The 15,079-nt window shown below is 40.3% G+C and overlaps 1 protein-coding gene across 1 annotated transcript in view; it reads left to right on the forward strand.

Moving 5' to 3' along the window:
• LOC100665792 (uncharacterized) overlaps nucleotides 1–15,079 on the forward strand; it is a 181,615-nt gene that overhangs the window by 158,751 nt on the left and 7,785 nt on the right. Inside the window, exon 5 of the mRNA XM_003410001.3 lies at nucleotides 6,778–6,933. Within this exon, the coding sequence (XP_003410049.2) occupies nucleotides 6,778–6,933 (156 nt within the window). The remainder of the gene's footprint in view (nucleotides 1–6,777; nucleotides 6,934–15,079) is intronic.

Consider the following 15,079-nt stretch of genomic DNA (forward strand, 5'->3'; position numbering starts at 1 on the left):
AATACCATGGCACATGCCAGTGATGAGCAGTGTCCATCTTCAAACCAAACCTTTCTCCTGAACACCTGCTGCATAAATCACTTAGATAACCAAACTCCTGGCTATCCTGGATTTGTGTAAAGGGATTTCTTTCTTCTGGTTGTTCCAAACAGAAATTTTTGACTCCTCTCTTCTCACTTCTCACGTTCAATCTATCAACAAATACTATCACATGTACCTAATCACTATATCCAAAATTTAACCTCTTCTCCCCGCTTCACTGCCACCACATGCTCCAGGCCACTATTGTCTCTCCCTGGGTTATTGGGACAGACTCGGTGTCCTGGTTCCATTCTTGCCCCTCTTTATTCTATTCTGATTACAGCACATCCTTTTAAAATTAATGTCAGTTTGGGTCATTCTAGGATCAAAATTCCTGTGGCTTCTCAGCCCAGTTTGAATACAAGCCCAAGTTCTCACAGTGACCTCTGAAGCCCTGCGTTACCTGCTGATTTGCCCTCCCTTATCTCTGGTATGGCCTCCTCCTCATCTTCCTTCTCTCACAGCTCCACTCACACTCACTTCCTTCCCTCAGATTTCTGTGTGACTTGTTTCCTCACCTACCTCAATTTTTAACTCAAATCCTACTTTCTTAGAGCTTCCCTATTTGAAATTGTATCTTCTGTCCTTTTCTTTTCTTTCTTTCTTTTATTCTTGAAACAGAAGATCTACAAGGAAAATGATTTTTTTTTTTTTTTGGCCTGTTCAATGCCTGGCACAGGGTAGATGTCCCATACATATTTATTGAATAAATATGTCAACAAATAAGTTATTTATTCAGCACCCACTGTGTTTCAAGTAGCTCACCATGTTCATTAGGCACTTGAATATAAACCTCATAACCATCATGTGAAGTAGCTAATTCAGTACTTATATTCAAGAACAATGAGATTGAGAGGCTTAATTGAACTACCCAAGTCTGGAAGCTGGCATCCCAGCTTAACAGTTTTAATGGCAAGTCCAGTGCTTTTTCTATATTACATCTTAGGAGAAATGGCGAATATTTCCACTTGGTTTCTCTACTTTCTGAGACTGGAGAAAAAGTGTCTCTTTATTGCTATGTCCTCAACACCCAGCAGAGAGCCTGGCACGTATAAGGGCCTCAGTAAATACTTGTCTTCCACGATGAAATCACCACGTTTGTCCAACTGATGATCTCATGGTTACAAGTCTTAACTTCTATCCTGTGACATCTCCCTTTTTGACTAAAAGTCAAACCAGGCTTCGTTTAAGGGAGGAAACTTGAGAATTCTAAGGAAACCACAGGACATACTGGGCATGTTTGCCAAAGGCAGTGACTAGCCATGGCCTCTTCCTGCTTTCATATCATAAAATCGTGAATCCAGCCTTCACTTTCTTCTGCTCTGCTCCCACAGAGAGAGAGAGACAGAGAATGCCATAGAGAAAACCACACTAGAATCAAATAAATGCCTTCTAAGAAGATCACTGAGATGTGAGGCATCCCTTTGAGGGTGTGTTTTCTAGTGCTGGGTAGGAGGAGGAAAGGGAGAAAGGATTTGAACAAAAGGAAAAGGATCCAAGGGAAATAATAGCATGAAGAAGGTCACCCTAATCAGATACCTTCTCTCTATCAGCTTTCAAGTAGTTTTAACTGTATAACTTCAATTGCAGATGGGGTTTTATATGTTATCCCTTTTATGGTGGAAAGACTCGGCCTCCACTGGGACAAATGGGTCTTTTTCCCATTATTTGCAAATTTTCTCAAAAGTGTATTGAATAAGGAAAGAATGATCTGCATTTAAGCAGTTTACTGTCTAGACACAGTTAGACCATCCTCTAAAGCAACCCCAAAGCAGTCGGTTTTGTAGTAAGGATTACCATAATGCATAATGGTGTCTACATTATCTTTTCTGGTGGGTGGGAAACTAGGCACCCTGCATCTTACGGCTGTGTCAATATTTTTGATGTACTTGGTGGTGGTGGTAGTTTTAGTGACTTGGGAAACCCCACGTGTTACAGTCTACCTGTCCCATAGAGTTGCTTGGCTGTAACCTTTACGGAAGCAGATTGCCATGCTTGTTTCTTCCATGGTGCTTCTGGGTGGATTTGAACTGCCAACCTTTTGGTTACCAGCTGAGTGCAAACTGTTTGCATCGCCCAGGGACCTTATATGCCGGTATTTTTAAGTCTTCCTTTTAAAAAAAAGAAAATATCCAACTCGATCACAATTTCAGAAGCATGGGAAGGAATCAAGTAACAGTTTTAAGTTTCCCCAGGTGTAAAACACAGGGAACAGTGTCTGGTAAATAGTATGGTATACCCAAGTGTTGGTTAAATAAATAGAAATAAATACCCACCCACCTACCAACCCAGGCACAACTGGAATGGAAATGACCCAGCAACTGACAAGGATTAATAGCACAAAGAGGAGAGTGGCTTATTTTCTCTTTGGCCAGTTTCCTACCAGAGAGCAGCCCTGCTTCTACTTTCCTCAGTTTCATGTACTCCAGTTCATACCATGGAATCTAAACTCTCAAGTGGTTTGGATTAGAATTTGCAGCTACAACCTCTCGCTCATTGCATGGGCCTCATGTTACATACATATGTTTCGCTTCATTTTTCTAGATGGAACCCAACCAAAATACTCTCCTGCTGTTTAAGAGGGAAAATTCATCTGTTTTAAGTGAAGTCATTTGAAGTGGCCACTCTTTGATACCAGGCATAATGAACAAGGAAGTTTACCATGAAAGCCACTAGCTTCTTATTTGTAATCAGCTTTTGTTTTCTTCCATCCAGCAATATCATACATCATACCTTGTTGTATGTTGTTACAACATGGGCTGCTCAGGCAAGCATAGTCAGTGACTTTCTGGTACTTATCTCCTCAGTGCACAGAGCTGTAGATGACAAAGAAATGAGGCATACCCTTATTCAAAGATCCAGTGTCACCAGGGTACACATTTCCTGAAAGACAGCCTCTATGGGAATTCTACAGACAGTGTCATCGGGTAGAAGAGATGTTTGCGGTGGGAAACTGAGCTGTGTCCGGTGGCTTGCTGTGGTAGAGACACCATTTTGGCTGGTAAATATTTAGCTAGTAAAGCAAGAAGGGAACCTTCCCCTATATCCTATGCAAGCATCTATACTGCCTAGGTTTGAATCCCACCTTTTCCAATTTCTAGTGGTGCAGCTTTGGGCAGGTTAGGTATCTTTGTACGTGTTGTCACATGTAAAATAAAAGTAGTACTTATCCCATAGCATTTTTATAAGATTATACACGGTTAATATTTGCAAGGAATCAGGACAGTGCCTGCAGCCTGGCATTAAATCCACTGTGGAATTGTGAGCGATACAACTCTTTTGTTGCCAGTTCAGATCCACCAAGCCACTCCTTGGAAATCCAATGGGGGCAGTTGCACGCTATTGTAAAAGGTCACCATGAGTTGGAATCGACTTGACAGCAGTGGGTTTGGTTTGGTTTTTGGTTTAGTAAAGCAATGCTGTTTATAATTGTAAATGCTACCAGTTGGGAGAACTCCTGATTTGTTTAAAAGATGAAAAACTATGTATCTTAAAATCGTGAAGCACAGTAGTAGGTAAATTAATAAAGAAAATCCTGGACCAGGAAAATTGAATATTCAGAGGCAATATGAACTAGGTCCTTGCTGGAATAGTGGGGGGGGGGGGGAAGGTACTTGTGTTTGTGGGTTGTGTATTCATTTCCTAGCACTGCCCTAACAAACTGCTACAAACTTGGTGACTTAAAACAACAGACATTCATTCTCTCAAAGTTCTGGAGGCCAGAAGTCTGAAATCAAGGTATTGGCAGGGCTGGTTCCTTCTGGAGTTTTTGTGGGAGATTCCATCCCATGCCTCTCTCCTAGCTTCTGGTGGTGCAGGCTTTCCTTGGCTTGTAGGTGCATCACTCCCATCTGTCTCTGTCTTCACATAGCCTTCTTTCCTCTGCGGCTCTCCCTCTCTGTGTGTGTCTCCTCTTCTTATAAGGGATACCAGTCATTGGATATAAGACCCACCATAATTCCAGGATGATTTCATCTTGAGATCCTAAATTAATTACATCTGCAAAGACCCTATCTCCAAATGAGGTCACCTCCTGAGGTTCCGAGTGGACATAAATTTTTGGGAGGCATTATTCAATCCATGACACATAATTATCTAAATTATATAATTAGCAACACTGTTCTAAGCAAACTGTGAAATTATCGAACGTCCGAATCACTTCTTGAGCATTCCAAGAAGTTACTAAAGCATGTTTCTCTCATTTTTAAAAAATCAGGTTTAGAGCTGCCTCCATTAGGGACTTTCCAGGGTCATTTGATAATCTCATTAAGGCCTGATGGCCAACAGGAAGGGCAGTCACTGATTGATGACTGTGTACGAATTCATCCTGGCCCTCTACACGGCTAGTCATTAGCTGTTGGGAAATATTTGACCTGAAGGTGCTTATTTGTGATTAGAAACCTAGAGCAAGGATCACCGTTAACACTTCCCAAGCCTCACTTTTCTGCTGACTCTGTGCCGAAGTCTCATGCTACTTTACTGACATTGTAATTACTTTTTATTTTTCATTTTATTTTTTTACAATTGTATACAACTTCCTATGGGAAATCAACACTGGTTGTGAAGATTTAATTAGGTTTTTGGTTTTAATCACTTTCATATTTATGCTTTCTTCGGAGTAGATTGAAGATGCTCTCGCTGATAGTTTGATTCTCTGGGCACAGGGTCTGCCTTTATGTGTTTTACAAATAAAGCTTTGCCGTAGTGTTTGTTCCCTCCAGTAGTTGAATTTTGCTTCCTCCAGCACTTAAGATAGTATAACGGGAAAGGGCAAGAGTAAAATTCAGAATAATAGAGATTTTGAGGAAGGCCTGTCTGCGTTGATAAAAAGTCTGAATTGCGGAATATTTTTAAGCTACTTTTGTTACTTTGAAGCACATGTGACAGAAACCAGGCAAAGCCTTAACCAGTGGGAATCTTTGGAGAAACCTGTTTTAACGAGTAGATGAGATTGCTTACAATTCACATAACGATTTATATGTAAATGGCGTATCTGAAAATCACAAGGGTGCTTGAGGGCATTCAAAAAATGTTGTCTTTCATTAATAATGTCTAAACATTGCCTCTACAATCTTATTTACATTATTTCTATCAGAGCCAAGGTAATCTCTCCAGCCTGGAATAGCCAGAGTTGGTGTATTAGTTATATATTATAATTGCATAATAAATTATCCCAAAACTTGGATACTTAAAACAATAAACATATGTTCTCTCATAAAGTTCTGAGAGTCAAGAACCTGGAAGTGGCTTAGCTGGGTAGTTCTGTTTCAGGGTCTCTCAAGTGATTGCTGTTAAGCTTTTGGCTGGGCCTGTAGTCTGTGAAGATTTCACTGGGGCTGGAGGACCTGTTTCCATATTCAACTCATGTGGCTGATAGCAGGAGACTTTATTTTAGTTCCTTACCCTGCGGGCCTCTGCACAGGGCTCCTCTTGACACGGTTTTCCCCACAGTGAGTGATAACAGAGAGAGAGGAAGAGAACAGGCATCACTGTCTTTTATGATGTAATCTTGGAAGTGACGTACTATCCCTTCTGCCTCCGTATTGCTACTGTCACACAGACTAACACTGGCTCACTATGGGAGGGGACTGCATAAGGAGTCTGCTTACAAGGTCACTTATATGGCTGTTGGAGGAGACTTCCCTTCTTCACCACAAGGCTACTCATGCAAGATTTCCCCAAAGTCAGTGATTTGCGAGGGAGTGAGAGCAGCACCCAAGATAAAAAAAATCTCAGAAGTGACACACCCTCACTTCTGCCATATGCTGTTGGACATGCAGAGTAACCTTGGTATAATGTAGGAGGGGACTGTCTTAGAGGCTGGCTACCATAGTTGTCATGTGTCTTAGTTACGTAGCGCTACTGTAACAAACACACCACAAAGTGGGTGGCTTTAAAGAACAGAAATTTATTGTCTCACGGTGTTGGAGGCTGGAAGTCCAAATCAGGGCATCAGCTCTAGGGGAGAGTCCTTCCTTGTCAGTAGCCCTGGTTTGTTGACAAATTGTCATATGTCTTCTCTCTGTGTGTATTTCTCTGCGTGTCTGTTGTGTTCTCTTATAAGACGCCATTCCAAAGGGGTTAGATTTAGAACCCACCCCAATTGTCATATGACATCTCATTAACATAGCAAAAGAAAATCCATATTTCCAAACAGGGTCAGATTTACAGGTACAGACAGGGGTTAGGACTTCAGTGTATCTTCTGGGGGGCCACAATTCGATCTGTAACAATGTGTAACCAGTCAGATATGCTCCCTTCCTAGAACTGACATTTGAGTAGAATGACAGATTCAGAAGGTGGGATTACTCACTCAGGTCCAGCCATGGGAATCATTCCACCTATTGCTAGATAAGCTCACTCTTGCTTCTGCAAATTCCTAATAATCTTCAAAAAAATTCTCGCTAGGTTAGTGCAGGTCAGTACCAAGTGATACAACATGATCATGGATGTGATACCAGGAGGGTGAAGTTGATGGAACCGATATTTCGCCCACCACAGGTTTACAGGAGTTTTTTGCACTATTCTGAATGCGACCTTTATAAACATTTGAAAGTATATCAAAGTAAAAAGTTACAAGATGATACGCACAGCTCAGGAAGTTGGAAAATGTAATGATAGCATTGCCCATGTTCTTGGTGGTGTCATATCCTCCTAACAGCGTTGGGTCTGTTTTCCCTTCTCGTTACCTTCTAGGCCACCACCAGATCAAGCAAGGGACCTGTGAGGTGGTGGCCGTGCACAGGTGCTGCAACAAAAACCGCATTGAAGAGCGGTCCCAAACGGTCAAGTGTTCCTGCTTCCCGGGGCAGGTTGCTGGCACAACTCGGGCACAGCCTTCTTGTGTTGAAGGTAAGACCTTTCTGGCCACTTTCTTCAGCATTCAAAAGGACCTAAAACTACCAAGAACCTCCCTACTTTATTGTTTTTGCAACCCAAAGACTCTAAGGTTAACTTCCAGGTCAGTGTCAGTCCAAAAATGGATATAAATTCAATTCCAAAAATTTCTTGATGAATATGGTCAGTCTTTAATGAGAGATGCCAGTGAGAAGATACAGTACAGGACAATTGGAAGATGTGATTAAATTCTTCATCCACCTGTCTCTTCCAATACACCTACCAAAGGAGTGGCTTCCCCAGGTGCTCTCATATCCCCTCTCTCAAACCCTGTACTCAAAAAAAAAAAAAAAAGCAGCCCAGTTTTCTCATTTCTTAATGGTATGTAATTAACATTTTTTGTTAACACTTATATTTTACATTTTATATGTTAACATCCAAATATACAGATTCATTAATGTAACACTCATGTATTTTTTTTTTTTAGTTTATTGTTTTACCAAATGCTTATAAAGCTTCCTCTGTAGAACAGCTTCCCTGAGAATGGTTTGGGATTCTATGTCATTCACTGGTAATCTCCAAAGCCCCTAGCGGAGCACTGGGCCAGTGGTTTAAATGAATGAAGGCAGGTGGTTGTAGGTGAAGGCATGGGATTGATTCCTTTTGCTGCCCCTGGCTTCTTCCAGCAGATACTTGTTAGAATTAAGTGTCAGTCCCCAGAGGGACAGATGCACAGGGTTAGCCCTTTAGCGGTTTCTCTACCTCGGCAAAACCTTTCTGAAAATGAACATTTCCATGTGTCTAATGCATGCAAAGGTCAGCAGTTAAAACGCAGACATTCTGAACTCCAGATCTTATGCACAGTCAACAGTAATAGCTGACTGTCCTACACCCCATCTCCCTTACCACGCACACGTGCACACTGTGTGGTCAACAGCGGTATGTATCAGCAAGATCTCAGCTGCCTTTGAAAGCAGGAAAACCAAAGTGGAAATTTCCAGGTCACGATTTCTTATCCGAAACCAGAGGGGCCAAATGCGTAGCCAACTTAAGCTGTTTTAGAAGGGTAATATAGTGCATTACATGGTCTATTATGTAAGAAACCTAGTGCGTTCGCTGGCAGCATCCGTAATCACAGATATTAATATTTCTGCAGTGGAATATATGAATATTCATGTAGAATGAGATAAGGCAAAATGAAGAACCTCATGTTAACTCAAGTTGGGGTTGCTGCCATCAACCTTTCCATTTTTGAGTGTTTTTTGAATTTGGGAATTGTAGATAAAATTGTGGACCTATAAAAAGAGATGAAGATCTTTAGCATAAAAAAAAAGGGATTTAAGAGAATTTTGCTAAGTTCCTAACCCTTAACCCAGATGAGACCGTTTAGTATATTTACCTTCTCCGTCAGTTGAAAGAAGATCAAATCATGCCCATTCTTTCTTTCCCCTCTCTCAAATCAGTCCACTTTTCTCTATCCCAGCTGCTACTTCCACAGTCTGGGGGCCAACATCTTGCCACATTTATCACTCCTGTTCTTCCAGTCTCCACCCTGTAGCCAGAATGAGTCCTTTATAAAAACAGAACTGATCATGGCACTCCCATACATAAAACCACACCTCTGTGGCTTCCTTTAAGATAAAATCCGAATTCCGTACCATGGCTGACACAGCCCTACATGATCCTGCGCCATCTCATTTCTCCCCTTTTCTGTTACTGTAGCCAGTCAAACTGGAGGCTTCCCATTCTCTTTCATCTCCGGGCTTTACATTTCTGTTTCTTTGCCAGAATCATTGTCTACCTCCTCTCAGCGCACAATTTGTCTACTTCCCACTCTTTTTTCAAATCTGTATCTCCCCAAACTTCCAGTGAATGACATTTATCCCATTTTGTTGTATAAACTTGTAGAATGTGTTCCTTTCTCTGTAGACTATCAGCATGTTGAGGGCAGGGACTAGGTCTCTCCTGTTCACATCTCCCTCCCAATTTCCTGGTCCATAAAAAAAGCCAAAAGGAAACCATTTGCCTTTGAATTGATTCTGACTCATGGCAACCCTATGTGTATCAGAGCAGAACTGTGCTCTGTAGAATTTTCAGTGGCTGATTATTCAGAATTAGACTGCTATAGCCAAGGCTAAGTACATGATTGGGGGACAAAGGCACGTAAGTGAATTTTAGTACAGTGGAGAGCGGACTCATCACTAATTGGAGTTTGGTCTCAAAAGGTAACAACTGTGTATGTTTGCCTCTGTAGGTTTGAAATTTTTTCTAAAGGAATTTATGAATCATAACATACTATTTTTATACTCTATCAAGTCTAGAGTCCTTGGATATAAAAAGTCTTATATTTAAATAGTGTTTTTGAATACTCAAAGCACTTTTATTGGTATCTGGAAGGTACTGATGGGATAGTGATTGCTATCAGCATCTTTGTCTTTGTTAAGAAAATAGTAATATCTTATGCTAAACTGGCTTGTTTTAAATTTCATAAATGACAAAATACCTTTTGGCCACCACCCTAGGGGGTCACTACATTTATCTGTTTATACATTTTGCTCTATGTTTGTATATTTAGAGATGTGTCTTCAGAAAATACATGATAGAATTCATACATGAATATGTATTTTACATAAATGGTAACATGCCGGACATTTCTTCATCCATCTTGTTTTATTCCTATCAATGTCAGGTTGTGGAGATCTTTGCGTGCCAGTACACACAGATGTAACTCAGTGTTTTAACTGTTTCGTGGTATTCTGTTGCATGAATATATCATGATTTGTTTAGTCTTCTTTTGATGGACATTTAATTTGTGTTTATGGCAAATAAAACAGACTCACCTGCTTCCCTAATGTTATAGGATCAGTAAGTGAGGGACCAACACTTTGGCATCTGAACAGAGTCTATGCAGCACTATGCAATAGAACGTTCTGTGATGATGGACGTAATCTCTATGTGCTGCACTGCTTAGTATTGTAGCTGGCTTGGTTTGCCAATGCTGCCGTAACAAATGCCACAGGCGAGAGGCCTGAAAGAACAGAAGTTTATTTTCTCACTGTTCAGGAGGCTCAAGGTTCAAATTCAAGCCACTCACTCTAGGGGGAAGCTTTCTAGACTGCTAGTTCTGGGGGGACAATCCTTATCTCAGCTTCTCTACAGTTCTAGGTGTTCTTTGGAGATCTCCATGTGGCATCTGTCTTTCCCCATTCGTCCTTACTTTCTGATGTGCTGCAGCCATTTTTGAATGACCTTCAGCAAAATTTCACTTGCGTGTGATATTAATGATATTGTTCTATAACTTCCGCATTCAGTTGGATCACCTTTCTTGGGACTAGGCATAAATATGGATCTCTTCCATCCATATTTCTTGGCATAGACGAGTGAGCGCCTCTGTCACTGCATCTGTTTGTTGAAACATCTCAATTGATATTCTGTCAATTCCTGGAGCCTTGTTTTTTGCCAATGCCTTCAGAACAGCTTAGACTTCTTCCTTCAGTACCATCAGTTCCTGATCATATGCCACCTCTTGAAATGGTTGAATATCGACTAATTCTTTTTGGTATAATGACTCTGTGTATTCCTTCCATCTTCTTTTGAAGCTTCCTGTATCGTTTAATATTTTCCCCATAGAATCCTTCACTATTGCAACTCGAGGCTTGAATTTTTTCTTCAGTTCTTTCAGTTTCAGAGTCTCTTCTGACATCCATTTTGGTCTTTTCTTTCTCTCCTGTCTTTTTAATGACCTTTTGCTTTCTTTATGTATGATGTCCTTCTTGATATCATCCCACAACTGGTCTGGCCTTCAGTGGTTAGTGTTCAGTGCATCAAATCTATTCTTGAGATGATCTCTAAATTCAGGTGGGATATACTCAAGGTTGTACTTTGGCTCTCATGAACTTGTTTTAATTTTCTGCAGTTATAGAGGTTAGGATTTACAACACACTTTTTTGGAGGACACAATTCAATCCATAAAACTATCCAATAACCAGGTATAACTATTTTATTGAGTCCTTGAAAAGTGTCTGATGAGACTGAGGAAGTGAATTTTTAATTTTTTGCAATTAACATTTAAATGGGCACATTTGGGTAGAAGCTTCAATATTAGACAGTGCAGGGTAAGTTTTATATAAATATTTGATTTTTTTTGTACCAGTTGTGACCAGAGAAAACCACCCATCCAAAGATGAGGTTGTGATTATGGCTTCATCTTTTTGTCCTCTCCAATTAGCATTGCCTGGCAAACAGTCAGTACTAAATTAAAAAAAAGTGTCTATTAAGTCAAAGTCACTGAGGAGGTATAGCAAGTTGTAGTTTAGGCTTTAGATGGGATGAGAGTCTGTTTTCATATTCTCCTGAACGTCTGTACCTCACCCGAATATGTTTCCATTAGGGATTATTAGGTTTACTTGCTTAGTCTTTATCCTGTAATAATTATGTGGTATCATGCTGTTAATTGGCATGTGGGAAGATCTAGCCCCTCTCCTGATACGTTCTTCTTATCTTATTTGTCAATAAGAATAGAGAGGATCTAACATGTAAAATTCACTTGAATTTACATTTAAATTAAAACAAAGGTAAAAGATGTTGGAGCGGAGCACTAATTAATGTTGACATAGACATTGGAATATCCTTATGCATTTGGTTAATCCACACCACAGATACTTATCTAGTGTTTTTATTGCTTTTCCATAAAACCATGGCTTTTATTAGTCAAACAAAGAGAAAAATTCCCTGTTTTTCTTTTTCTTCTCCCAACAAAACTTTTGTTATAGTTAACTCATGAAAACCCCCTGAATTATTGAAATATATCTTTGGTATTCTTTTAGAGCTTGGGAGTAGGAATAGAGAATTATTTCAGTGAGCCTATGGTTACTTGAAGGAGCCCTGGTGGCACAGTGGTTAAAGCAATTGACTGCTAACTGAAAGGTTGGCAGTGGAAGCCACCAGTGTCCCCGTGGCAGCCTATTTTAGTTGGTATTTACAGCCTTGGAAACCGTGTGGCATCGCCATGAGTTGGAGTTCACTCAACAGCAGTGGGTTTGGTTTTTTTGATTGGTTGGTTTGGTATGGTTACTTGGGTCCTAAAACAGATAACTGCTTAGCTGTTAGGTGTTCTCGTTCTTTTTCTTTAAGTTGTCTGGTGGTGTATACGGGGCTGTTTTTGTGATGGGAACTCTATTCTATGCGTTTATCAAAATACAGCTCAACAGATAGCAGGCCGTGGATTTATGATAAAATGAGATAAATGTGTAGTACAATGAAGCTTAATTTATTTTGTCAAAGTGAATGCTTTCTAAACATTGGGTGTAAAAAAGATTAATAACACAGAAGTTTAGGAATAGGTGGCAGTTACTTCTTAAAGCTTTTTTTTGGACAATGCCTGAATTTCTTCTACTTTTCTGAGATGTCAGAATTTGCTTAGTTAAGGATGAGAGTTACTGTTTGTAATGCCAACAACTTTCATGGCTTTATGGACTATGTGAGGAGCACAGGGCCTTTCTTTAAATATCCATGCCACCAAAAAAAAGAAGTAGTTTTTGTCCGTGGCAGTCACGTAAGTGACAGCAAGGATTACTTTACAAAAGCTCTTCGGAAGATGGGAGGACAATATGTTCATTCATCACATTTTAATTTAGCACCTTTGTGTCTGGTGTGGAAGAAAAATTGCATTGGACAATGTTAAAACAGGCAAGGATGACTTTTACTCAGAAAGCATTATGGGGAGGAGCCTTGGTGGCACAACAGTTAAGCTCTTGGCTGCTAACTGAAAGGCTGGTGGTTTGAGCCCACCCAGCAGCTCGGCAGGAGAAAGACCGGGTGATTTGCTTCTGTGAAGATTACAGCCAAGAAAACACTATGGGGCAGCTCTGCTCTGTCACATTAGGTCACTAGGAGTTGCAATCACTTCAGCAGCACAGAACTGCAAGGCAAAAGGGAGAGAGAACCATCCTAGTGGGAGGGAAGGAGACCAGAATTAAGTCTTAAAGTTCCTACTCTAATGAGAGGCTGTGGTAGTTCATCACACCGGAACAAAGTTTTGGTTTGTGAAAATAATCCTAATCCATGGTAAACCACCATGCCACCTCTATTCCATGTGTTCCTTCCTGCTTTCTGCCTGGGCAGTTCCACGCATGAGCGCACTCGTTCGTGCACGCATGTGCGCACACACACGCCACGGAAATCTGTGCTGATAAGGTGACCTGTTGAATTCAGAGATCCTAAAATTCCTAGGATGCTTTAGATGAACTTTTATCATAATACTGCATATCCTTTTTTATTAGCATATTCTGTTTCACCCACTTACTTAGAATGTAAATTCCCAGAAGGCAGGAATTAAGTCCTAAAATTTAACTGAATCTAAGGCCTCTAGCATTAAGGGTTCTGTTGACTTCATCCTCTCTCGTCTTCCACCATTTCCGAGCTAGACCTGACTACTTCCAGTCCTCAAGTTTGCCCTTCCTCACCTTCTCTAACCTGGTAAACACATGCCCCTGGCTTCTCACGGGCGCAATTCTTGACCCCATCTCTTCTCCTGTGGAGGCCTTCGTTTATCAGAGTTTGTCTACCTCAGTCTAATTATTATCCTATCCTTCCCTCCTCTCCCTTGTAGCTATGACACACCAGTGACAAAGTTGAGTTTTACTGGAGCTCCTTGTTGAAGAAAATCCCTCACTCTTTTGTGTGCCTTTAGAATAGGCATTTCCTTTCTTTATCTCCCCTTGGGTCTCTTAGGATCCATGTGGACTTATCCCACTAGTCAGTCCACCTAACTTTCTGTTATTAAAAAGGTTTAAAAAGGTTTCAAACTTCCTTTCTGGGGAGTAGGAACTTAATTCTCTCATTTTGAGCTGAGTAAATTTCTATAACCATAGGCTAATATTTCTCAACCAAGGGCAATTTGGAGGACACTTGGCCATGTCTGGAGATATTTTTGGTTGTCACACTGAGGGGGGAGATGCTTCTAGTACCTAGTAGGTCAAGGCCAGGGATATTGGTAAACATCCTATAATGATCAGGACACTTCCCCACAACAAAGACTAAAAAAAAAAAGTTGTATTTATGACAAAGAAAACATTCTCAGTGACTGACTGAATTACTTTTTTTTTTTATGATTTTTTATGATAGGATTAGTGGTTGTTAGGTGCCATCAGTCAATTTTTGACTCATAGCAGCCTCATATGACACAGTAGAACCGCCCCATAGGGTTTTCTAGGCTGTAATCTTTACGGGAGGAGGTTGCTAGGTCTTCTCCCATGAAGCTTCTGCGTGGGTTTGAACTGTCAACCTTTCAGTTAGCACCCGAGCGCTTAACTGTTGCACCACCAGGGTTTCTTAGGATCTGTGATAAAGACTTAATTATTTGGCATTTGAGCAAGTCCCCAAATGTCAATAATGTCAAAGTTGAGAAACCCTTCCATAGATGCACCCACTCTATGTGGACATGCTTGTGCAAGACCACGCTGAGCTGAGAAGACAGACCTAGACCACAGAACAGCTTCCTTAATCTTCCTGTCCATACTTTCAGTGTAAAAATACACTTTTTAGAAAAACCTTAACTCTGTAAGTACGACTAAATAAACTAAGTCAACATATGGGAGACCAACTCTGGAGAAGTGAACCAGTTTTTTGATAGTCTCATTTTAAGGTGGACTTATCTAAATAGCTATATAAATACGTACCATGTTTTATTTAACCTAGCAGTACTTATTTGGGAAAGACATAAAAAAAAATAAAACCTAATCGATGTTATACAATTGAGAAAAAGGAACGTGAGCCAGAAGCAGAATAGCCAATTAGTCATGTTAAAATCTCACCTAGAAGACAACATTGTAGAATGTACTTAGTTGCTCCCATAAAACCAGGGCTTCAGTGTCTTTTTTTCTTTTTTTTTTTTATTCCTTACAGGTTGGCAGCTTGAAGATAGGGATATTATGTGTTTTCATAAGCCAGAAAGGCTTGGAGCTTTTTAAAGAATAAGAATTTTATCTTAAAAATAGAAGTGACAAGACACTTTCTCATTTAAAGTGTATTATGCTATTTTGTAACAAGAAAAAAATATATGCCTCCTACAAACTTATTTTCCTGTGGAGACAAGTTTCAGTTAAGTGGGCAGATTTTCTCAAGTTACTTTAATAGAATCCTACTTCTGGGTCCTTTGTCT

The sequence above is a fragment of the Loxodonta africana genome, chromosome 22 (assembly GCF_030014295.1).
Source record: "Loxodonta africana isolate mLoxAfr1 chromosome 22, mLoxAfr1.hap2, whole genome shotgun sequence".
NCBI classification, from domain to species: Eukaryota; Metazoa; Chordata; class Mammalia; order Proboscidea; family Elephantidae; genus Loxodonta; species Loxodonta africana.